This window comes from Hibiscus syriacus, unplaced genomic scaffold, assembly GCF_006381635.1.
Source record: "Hibiscus syriacus cultivar Baekdansim isolate YM2019G1 unplaced genomic scaffold, ASM638163v2 tig00003041_pilon, whole genome shotgun sequence".
NCBI classification, from domain to species: domain Eukaryota; kingdom Viridiplantae; phylum Streptophyta; class Magnoliopsida; order Malvales; family Malvaceae; genus Hibiscus; species Hibiscus syriacus.
The window spans coordinates 10,264,272-10,274,974 of record NW_024061960.1 but is presented as its reverse complement, the minus strand read 5'-3'; the positions used below and the strand labels follow the sequence as shown (position 1 = coordinate 10,274,974).

Genomic DNA, 10,703 nt, shown 5'->3' with positions numbered 1-10,703 from the left:
GTCTGTCTGGCTAACAGGGTTTATCGATGCGTCCAACCGACACCATTGTTGTAGGTTTTCCAACTTGGTTCGAATCATAGGTATTATATATAAATTTGTTTGGTGGGTGAGTCGGGCATAAACTTGTTTGATCCTTTCCGTCTACAGATATTGATGGTTTGTAAACAAATAGCAAGGATTTTGATGCACTTTTAGTTGGATTCTTTGAATTGCCCGCCTAGCTCAGTTGGTAGAGCGCAAGTCTCTTAACCTTGTGGTCGTGGGATCGAGTCCCACGGTGAACAATTCATAATTCTAACTGTCGGAAGTCTTCCACGAAAATTGCACTCAACTTGGTGTTGGAGGCAGCTTACTATTCTACCTCTTCCTTATCTCATTACATATGGGAATAGGATTAGCTATTTTTTTTTAGTTGGATTCTTTGGGAGTTGGAAACATATAGGTATACATATTTCGATGAGATTTAAAATGTTGTTTCAATAACATATTCATAAATTTATAAAAAGACTCTTAAGATGTTATTTCAATAACATGTTTATTTAATTGTGATTTTTTAATTAAAAATTCAATTAAAGTATTGTTTTATTATTATTATCTATTTCATTAAGAGTCAAATTATAGTATAAATTCATACTTTAATTTTAATAAATTTAGTTTTTGACGAGTTTTAAAATGATTCATGGTGAGAGAAACAATCACACTCATAAAATACGACTCAAATAAAATATCCAATTAAATAATAAATGTTAAAATAAAAAAATTAATGTACGAACTAAACGACCTCAATAATTAAGGGATTGTTATCTTTTGAGATCTTAGATTCAATATAAACTTCCCTTTATTTACCTTTGATATATATATATATATATAAACAAAGCTAGCCGTTGCTTACCATCTTCACTTGGTTCACACGAGACACGGTTTTGAGGGTAGCCTTTGGCTGAATTGGTCAGCAATAAAGTAGCAAATGAGAATGATTTTAATTGGCTAATGCCTACATCACGGTTCTTGCTGAGTCATAGCCGAGTTGGTTCATCCATGTCTATTGCTGAGTTAATTTGTCCCATGGTTTTTTTGTCTTCTTTTTTCCTAAATATTAGTCAAGTTTTCTTTACCTTTTGCAATTTGCAAAGGTGTTTTACATTGGCAATGGGTGTTGTAAGTGGAGTGAGCTTTACAAATAAGATTAATCATGGTTTGTTTCAGCATTTGCTTGCGGAAGTATAAAGATCCAGAACTAACTATACAACAGATTTGACACAAAAACTACAGCAAACGGATTCATTTCTATTGAGAATGGCATGGAAAACAAAGAACTACACAACAGATTAATCCCATATGGAAACAAACAGTTCCTATCCCCCCCCCCAATATACATTCTAGTTTCTATGTTCTCCGGCGTCCCAAGCGCAGAGGTATTCGAAATGAATAAATATCAACTGCAATCCCATAAATATTCTCAAAAAGAAAACAAAAAGCAACAATCCCTGCATTTGAAACCATCAGCAAGAAAGGCTGTTAATGGGATCTACTATACCGAAGCGGACCTCCTGGCAAGGAAGAATCCTATACATACACAACCGAAAAGGCATCAAGCTTTCATTTTTCTCTCCTGTGAGACTGAATAATAAGGATGATCACCGGTTGCCTGCTACAAACAGGGATGATCACCGGGTGGCGGCTACATAGTCATTTGAACTCCTCAGTGCTCATTTTGTCAAGTCATCAAACCATCTGCATATTACACAAACAGCATTTTGTATGATGTCATAAGCTAAATGACTAAAGAATAAACTAAGTTGAAAGGGAATGACAAGCAATGAGAAGTCCCATATATGCAGCACACATGTTCCTTGTGCAAAAAATTCTACGTTAGTGGGTGTGAGCATGGAATGCAAGTGAACAGTGTATTTCTCTCACATCCCATCATGACATTCCATCCATCTGATATCTCCTACATCGGCATACGTTCATGTGCAAAATAGATAATGACAACAGACAGCAATTTACCACTTTCTGATTGTTTCTTCCTTTTAGAGTTTTCATTGCTGCTTCAGCAAAAGCTTGTGCTGCCTCTGCATCAGCTTCAGCAACCTCTGCCTCTCTTGCTGCTTCTTCAGCTTCTGCTATTGCAGCTTCTGCTTCTGCAACTGCTCGAGCAGCAGCTGCAGCAGCTTCTTGTGGTGTCATATTCCTCATCCTAGCTAACTCTAAATCGATCTGAGATTTGGTGACGATTTTTATATCATCCCTATCAAATCGAGGAGAAACCCTTTGCCTTGCCTCCGAAAATAGCATGGAATGATTCCTCCTCCTGTCAGAAAATGACAGAGCTGGTGCAATCCTATACCTGCGTTTCACCTGAAAGGAAAAGTATTGAATTAATCAAAACCGTATATCAGGAAACACCACACATTATTTAACCAGACATCAATATTCTAGAAACGGGTAGCACAAATTTGGTAAGGCAGTACTAGGACTACCAAGAAGTATTTGTGAGTTAGACGGTGGAGTGTGATCAGGGTATGATACCTTAATGCCTTCTCAGCGCACATTAATCAACTTCTTCCAGAAATTTTTTAATGATGCCATAGACACAGATGCACAGTGGTCCTTAAGATTAGATTTTCACACACAAATAAAAAACTGCAAACATTTCTGCATTATGAAGACAACCAGACTATTCACTGTAATAACTTAGTTCACAATAATCACTTTTACTGGTTCCAGGAATTTTAATGATGCCATGAACACACAGACCCATAGTGCACCTTAAGATCATATACAACCCTTTAATCACGTATATAGCTTACAACATCTCCAAAATCCTAAACTGTTTCCAAAAATCATAACAGAACACACGCCCACATGCAACATAATACATGCAAATAATATATTTCGTGAAACAAGATATCTACTGATTTCTCAGGCAACAGACTTCATGACTTGGAATAAAGTAGAATCAAATCTGTTTCCATGCAGCATATAAATTACCTTAATCAGTCTACCACAAGCTGTTAAATATTTCAACTTTGCTGACAAGAGCCTCTTAAAGTCAGGAGGTGCCCAATATTGCTCCTACAGAAATAGAAAGAAGGGTAAATTATGCCAACAAAGTGAACACATTTCCTGAGACGTACAAATGCTAAAGCGAACAGGACTACCAAAAAGCATATGTGCTAAACATGGTGGGTGCTGTCATCACCAAAATATGAGGTGGAACATTGCATCAAAGAAAGCAGAATAAATTGATGAAAAAGATCAGCAAGTTATACGAAGAAACTCCAAGTAAACACATATTTCCAGAAACATATGAATGCTAAAGCCATTGGGAGAACAACTTACAGAAAGCATATGAGCTAAACATAGTGAGTGCTGTCATCACCAAAATATGGATGGAACATCATATCATTTTAAGTCCAAGAAAGCAGATTAAAATGATGAAATTATCATTTTGATATGTTAACTGTCACCAAATTTCTTGTGTCATGCAGAATTGGCAGGGTTCTATATTTGAAAGTAAATAAAACTAGCAACACCATACACAAAAGGCACACAGCAAACTGACAAAAGTGATAACTCCTTTATTCCATTTCAACCACCTTAAAATTCAAACTATATAATGGAACATTTATTTGACGCCAGTCTTTCCTCACATCACTTTCTTCTAGTCTTTATGATTGCTAAGAAAAGGCATTGATGGCAGTTAAAGAATAAATAGAAAGGTAGATATCAACCAATCATGTGGCATTTTAAAGTTCTCATATCTCAAAATCAGATATGCTCCACTTTTCTCTATTTATTACAGACCTTGACCGCTATACTTTTTTTAAATAGAAAACATAAAATTGAATTATAAAACATGAAAACTGCATCTAAACCAGACCTCAATATATGTGGCAATATTTGTCTTATTTGAACCACCAGGCTCCTTCAAGCTTGTAATCGCTTCCATAATGAGGTTATCTAACCTACAACAGTGAAGAATTAAAGTCAGAAGTGAAGTAATACATTATGCAAATACATCAAACAAAAACAAGAATGATGTCTTACCTGACAATGGATCTCTTTGTAGAAGGAATCTGCAATGTAGTGTTGGGAGCTGTGATGAGCTTAACATCCACTATTTCTTCATCACTTGGAGCAGCAGCAAGCTCCGTAGCACTTTCCTCCTGTTTAGGAAATCTAGATGTCCTTTTCACAGCTAATCTAGCTTTGTCTCGAGAACCCCATCCATTGGCCATCACACTCATATTTCTCCATTTATCCTACAAATTGAAATGAAAAATAAAATGAATTGCTAGTACAAAACCATGCCTATGCTACTCAAACCCCGGTGTAAGTGCATTACATAAATATGTATCTAAGATGGGTATGGTTATATTTTCTAAGTTTTCCTATGAAATTAGGGGATCCATAGAAGGTTTTTTTTAATAAATGATGTATTATAAAACTTAACCATGAATGGCATCAGTTACAACCGCCTCAGCTATACAATCAGGAGATTCATGTTCAAAATACAATGGAACATCCAAAGAAATACCAAAGGAAGCAAGAGTGTGTACCGGCATTAGCAGAGTGCCGAATAGCACAAATCTGGATGTGGGGATCCTTAGAAGTTACATTAATATATCCATGTGACATATACTAGTGTTCGGACACTAATACTTTACGAACAATGAATAGTCCAAGCAACATAGACTAAAGGTACTAGTCATCAAGCCTTGATTAAAAAGAAAGCTATCAATCGAATCATTTTACAAAAGTAAAAGTAGCAAACCTTAAGATCTACATTGGAACGCAGATACAAGACTCCACTAAATTCCGGGTCTTTCAATATCGTCCGCCATTTTCCAGCACCATGTTTGATGACTCCATCTTTTAACGCGGCCTCTTCTTCAGGTGTCCATTTCTGCTTAGGAGCACCCATTTACAGGAATATAAAAGAAAACACAGCCTTCAAATTTAACAAGCTGCAAAAGCCATTTCCCTCCATATTAGCAGATAAAATCAAATCCAAGAATTGTTCTCTCATAAAATAACATTGGAACAATTATCAAACATCTTGTGCTATAATTGAATATATTTAGCTAATTCCTAACAGATAATAACGTGCTAACAAATCAACAATGCATGGTTCCAATAAAGGACCATCATCATCAAATTAATACTAATTCAAATAATAAAGCCAGAAAGAAAAGCCAATTCCACCCACCGTGTTTCTAAAGATAAATGATAGTACACAGACAAAAAAGAAAATTAATCAAAATTACATAGGGATTTGAAATAACCAAAACATAAACAAAGAAAATACACATGGCAAAATTTAAAAAAAAAATCAAATCCCCATATGTTGCATAAATATCTAAGACAAATAGGGGAAAAGAATATTAATTACCGTATAACAATTTTGCGGGTAATTTGAATCGAAGAACGGGTATTGAAGGCTTGTTTTTTTTATAAAAAAAAAGACGGGAAATTTTTAAAAGAATTAATTAAATTCAATTATTCTACTATGACGATGCTATGCTACAGGAGATTTCACGGCGATTCATGGGGACGCTGTGATTTTCTGGCTAACAATTTTGTTAGGGTTTCTAATTTATTTTTCAATTTTATTTTGCCCTTTCTCTTTATGTTGTTGTTTATCAAACACGACTCTAGGTTTTACTCGTGTCACGTGTGGAAGAACGCTGTGATCCCTGAATGGATCTGGTATCGACACGTGTCCCGCGAATTTGGCGGCTTCGGAATTTTGATTATACTAACAAAAGAGTAACGAAGATTTGGTAATTTGCTTTTGGAAATTCAATTAAATATGAACTGTGATATATGAATTCTGATGATTTTATAATTATTTGTGAAAAAAGATAAAATAATTTTTATTCTCAAATTCAATATTTTTTTAACATCTTAAATTTTATGATTTTTTTCGGTAAATCAATTTATTACTCAAAAAAAGCAATGGCGGATCTAAAAATAATTTTTATGGTGGGTATATATACATTAACAACATAATTTTTTTAAATAGAACGGGCACAAATAAAATTTCAGGGTGAGCACAACCAGTAGATAAATAATCGGAAAAAATTCAAATTTTAAGATGAGCACAAATAATTTTTCAAGATAGGAACCATTAGTAGAATAGATAACTAATCGAAAAAGTTCAGATTTCAGGATATACTCGTGCCTCCTTTCAGCCTTCAATAGATTCGCCACTGAGAAGCGATCAACTACTGCATTCAATTAATTTTATGATATTTTATTATTCTTTTAATTTATATTTTTAATTTTTTCTGATGATGTGTAACATTATTAAAAATATTTAAAAAAAAGAAAAATATTAAATTCAAGATTTTATGTATACAATAAAAATTATAGACTAATTATATTTTCAAATTGTTAAGTTTAGATTTTAAAATTATATTATTTCTATATTTAAATTTGATTGTATTTTATTTATACAAACTATGTTAATATCATTTTTTTTGGAAATTATGTTAATATCATTTTAAGTTTAGTTTTTTGCATGTATGAATATTTACTTGACATTAAAACAATAATTTTCTTTTAGTGTGTATGATTGAATTAATCTAATTTTAAGGCATATAAGAGATTATAGTTTAATACAATAAAAATAAAAATAAATAATTCTACTAGTAATTCTAAGACAGAATATGGTTTTTTTCTTCGTCTTCCTTTTTTTTTCTCTTTATATATATAATTTTAATTATCTTTCGATCATCGTCAACCGTCCTTTCAACATTCGATCACCAAAATTCAATTTTTAAAATTATTTATTAAATTGAAAAATTCTAATTTTAATAATTAAATTAAATAAGAATGAGAAGAAGAAAAAAAGTTAAGCGATGGATTAATAATTATCCTTATTTTTTTTATTGGAAGATAGAGAACAACATATTACAAAAGAAGGTAAATAATATATTTTAATAAATATTAGAGTTCGTGACAGCACTTTCATTGCGTGTGGGAGATTAATAAGTTGGATACAGTAGATTTTGATTTTAGAAAACCAAATTACAAAATTCAATCCATGTATTTTTAAATTTTTAAAATCAATCATTAATAAAAATATGAACAGATAAACTAATAACTAAATAATTAATTAATTAGAAAATGAAATATCAGAATTGGGTTGCTAAAATAAAGGGACAATGCACCATCCAAACAACAATTACATGGACAACAAGGAAAAAATTCCTCTTTAAACTGAAATCATACGAATAACGCTTCAAAGGGAAGTCGTTTTATCCTAAAATAAAATGTTGAGAACCAAAATGATCAAGAAAAAAAATTATCGTGTCATCCAGACGTCTTTTGACATATAGTATAACATTCACCATAAAAAAAAATCACAAAATTATCTAACCGAATCTGCCACGGCAAGCTGAGTAATTATTGGATACAATTCTAATTTAATTAGTCTTCAATTGCAAGGGATTGTTTCATCCTTTTGTGTACCCCAAAGGCCCAAGTCAACTAATCTAGAAGACATTAATCGAGTGAGGGGCTCCTAGATTTGATAAATAATCAAAATAAATTCGATTATTTTATGATTAGTTAAATATAAGATAATTCACGGATCAAAATACAAATTGTTTTTCACTTCACGTGTGATTCAGTCGATCACTTAAGATAATATAGATTAAAGTTAAAGAACAAATCACAAGAGTTTAAATCCAAGCAAAGGGCCGATTCAATTATTAAAGAAAACAAGAAGAAAGAAAAGAGGAAAGATACATGCGAAAATGAGGAGCATTTGATTCAATTAAGGTCGGCAAAAGCTCGGTTCTTCAGAAGCAAGCATCCAGCAGGCAGCAACAGCACAGAGCAGCCAAACTGCACCGACAAATAATACAAACGCCTTATGATTATTATCAACGTCAAAAGATTTGATTGATTTTCAGAGTTGAAATTTCAAATGACCCAGGAATTGAAAAGAAGAGAGTAAAATATATTTCTCTATGACCAAAACGCCCTGATTTGCAGAACGGAAGACAATATCAAAAGCTTGGCCAAGGGGTGTTTATGGGGACTTTCACGTTAAAAAAAACCTGAAGAATTGACTGTTCATGTGAAAACTTGAAGAACTGACTGGTAATTTTTATCGGGAATTGCGAAAGAATCGTAGATCTGACATGCAAACCGTATATACGCTACAGAAAAACTCCGTACAGTTGTACTATACAAGGAAATCCTAAGACTTACCAGCCTTCCATTAAACCAGTGCTCTGCTGTTTTTGAGGCGGCGGCCCCCTGAGCATATTGAGGGGCATAAGGAGGAGGATATCCCTGAGGAGGATAACCTTGAGGATATCCTTGCTGTGGAGGATATCCCGGTGGTGGATAAGCGTCCTTCGGATATCCTTCCGGTGGATAACCTATCAATTTCAAAAAGGGAGAAAACAATCAGATCCACCAGATTACCAGATCTATTCAATCGCAATGCAAAAAAAGGGACAAGAATATATAAATTAAATATGTTTTTCAAAAAGGAGAGAAAGTAAAAGAAATTAAACGAAGAATCTGGAGTTGACCTTGAGGAGGGGGAGCACCGACCGGAGGCTGTTGCTGATTGTAATAACTCATTGTTTTCTAACTGATTTTCCTGCAAATAGTTTCAACGAGAAGTATATTTTCTCTCTCCCCCTCTGTTTCCTTTCCTTCTCTTTCCGGGAAAATATTTTTCCTGATAAACAACGCTTTGTGTGAACCGAAGGGAACTGGATATATACATATATGTATAGAGAACTGTGTATACCATTTTTGAATTCTTTTCACTGTTGTTGAAGTTGTGAACGATTTGTCATTTACTTTTTTGGCAGGAATTACGAAATGGGCTGTCCACGAAGATTCTTTTAGTGCTTGCTGGCGTTGTGATCGTAATTAATAAGTGGAAATAAGAATATCAATATATAAAATTTAGGATAAACTACACTACTAGTCATCAGTTCATTGCCTCTTTCTATTTTAGCCACCAAACTAAGATATGATTCTTTTAGACCCAGGATTTTTTTATCAAAACATTTAATAATCTTATAATCAATTAGGTACTCGATAGATGCATTTTATTCATATTATATCTTTTTAAAATCATTTCAGCATAAAGTGTATCTATTTAGTATAAAAAAATATACATAAATTTTGAAATTCCCCTTCAAAGTTTTAAAGTGCTGCGACAGCATGTGGTTGTTGATGTGGCATTACAGCCCATTTCGATGGGGAGAGATGCCTTTACGATACATCCGTTCCTATAAAAACACACTTTTCAATTAGAAAATAAAATGAATAATTTAATATAATACTTTGCCTTGGAAATTAGGCCAGAATTCCTTGTCCGATGCGCGTTAAAATAACAAGAAAGTTTATTCCTGAGTGCCGTAAACTTAAAAAGTAAAAGGGAAAACTACATATTTAGTACCCCAATTACCACTTTTAATCTGTTTTAGTTATCTAATTGTTTTTGTTTTCAAAATTATACTCAATGTTACGTTTTAGTTTTATTTTGACCACCTGTCATTAAAAATTAACATAACCATTGACGAGAATTTTAAAAAAATAAATTATGATGTGGCATTATTTTATGGTGACTCATTAGTATCGTCGTTAACTTTTTAACGGTAGGTGACCAAAATGAAATAAAAATATAATGTTAGGTATGATTTTGAAATAAAAAATAGTTTAGTGACTAAAATGAAAAAAAATGATAGTTGGTGTACTAAACAGGCAGTTTACCCGAAATAAAATTAACCCACTAAATATTAAATAGATTAAAATTATTGTTGTTGTAATAATTATAAAAATGTAGATTGTATCACACATTAATATATAATTACCTTTAATTTAAAATTTTGAGATTCTTTTTGTACAATTATAAATTTCAACTTCAACTTAATATTTTTTTTATATTTTTCTTTTGTCTAATTAAATTTGATTATTAACTTCGTAAAAGTGAAATGTGACTCTAATAATTTTTAAATCAAAATTTTATTTCTAAATAAAAGAATTTTTTTTAAATGTCAAAATTTTAACGTTATTGACATAAAATATCATGTGATAATCTATGTATATTTTGTGAAACTTTTAAAATATTTATATCTTTTAGTTTTATTTTTTTAATAAATTGACAATTTTATTAAAAAGAAAAATGATTAAAATTATAATAAATATAAATATAAAGTACACACGTTATTTTGACTTTTTTTATACATTGACACAAAAATTAATCGCTTAAAATCGTATAAAGATTAAACAAAAAATGTTAAACACCCATCTAAAAAACTCGGATAAAAGATACATACAAATCTGACTGCATCGATAAAATGAATCACAACAAGAGATCAAACTACTAAAGACCACATATAACCGCAAACCAAAGTCGAGTGTCGTGGAAAAATTATCTACAATCACAAATAATGTATTCAAATCTAATTGAAGAATCTAGTAGGAGAATCTAAAGTAAAATAAATCAACATAATAAAAAATAAATATTTTTAATTAGTCGATAATACAAATTTTAATATTTATCAAAAGAATAAAAAATAGCCACTCGATAACTTTTGGGAAGAGGTTGGGTTTGATTTGAACCCATACTCTCTTTCGGGAATATTTTGGTCAATGGTATATAAAAATGATCGAATGTTCTATTAAATATTATAAAATAAATAAATAGGCAATTAGCA

At 31.9% G+C, this 10,703-nt stretch overlaps 2 protein-coding genes across 3 annotated transcripts; both read right to left on the bottom strand.

Annotated features, from left to right (window-relative positions):
- Positions 1-1,608: 1,608 nt before the first annotated feature.
- LOC120173127 (telomere repeat-binding factor 1-like) lies at positions 1,609-5,671 on the bottom strand. 2 transcript variants are annotated; one of them, XM_039180403.1, is made up of 7 exons: positions 5,399-5,669; positions 4,781-4,973; positions 4,054-4,268; positions 3,887-3,971; positions 2,995-3,078; positions 2,011-2,361; positions 1,609-1,734 (listed from the first exon to the last, which is right to left on the bottom strand). In XM_039180403.1, exons 2-7 carry the CDS (start codon positions 4,928-4,930, stop codon positions 1,726-1,728), a joined length of 894 nt encoding a protein of 297 aa, XP_039036334.1. In that variant the 5' UTR covers positions 4,931-4,973; positions 5,399-5,669; the 3' UTR covers positions 1,609-1,725. The 2 variants fall into 2 exon arrangements, with proteins under 2 accessions (XP_039036334.1, XP_039036329.1); XM_039180398.1 differs by lacking the exon at positions 1,609-1,734 and having other exon boundaries at positions 1,803-2,361; positions 5,399-5,671.
- A 2,025-nt stretch (positions 5,672-7,696) lies between these two features.
- On the bottom strand, positions 7,697-8,751 carry LOC120167316 (cysteine-rich and transmembrane domain-containing protein WIH2-like). Its single transcript, XM_039176377.1, has 3 exons — positions 8,559-8,751; positions 8,230-8,402; positions 7,697-7,860 (listed from the first exon to the last, which is right to left on the bottom strand). Exons 1-3 carry the CDS (start codon positions 8,608-8,610, stop codon positions 7,786-7,788), a joined length of 300 nt encoding a protein of 99 aa, XP_039032308.1. The 5' UTR covers positions 8,611-8,751; the 3' UTR covers positions 7,697-7,785.
- Positions 8,752-10,703: the final 1,952 nt, after the last annotated feature.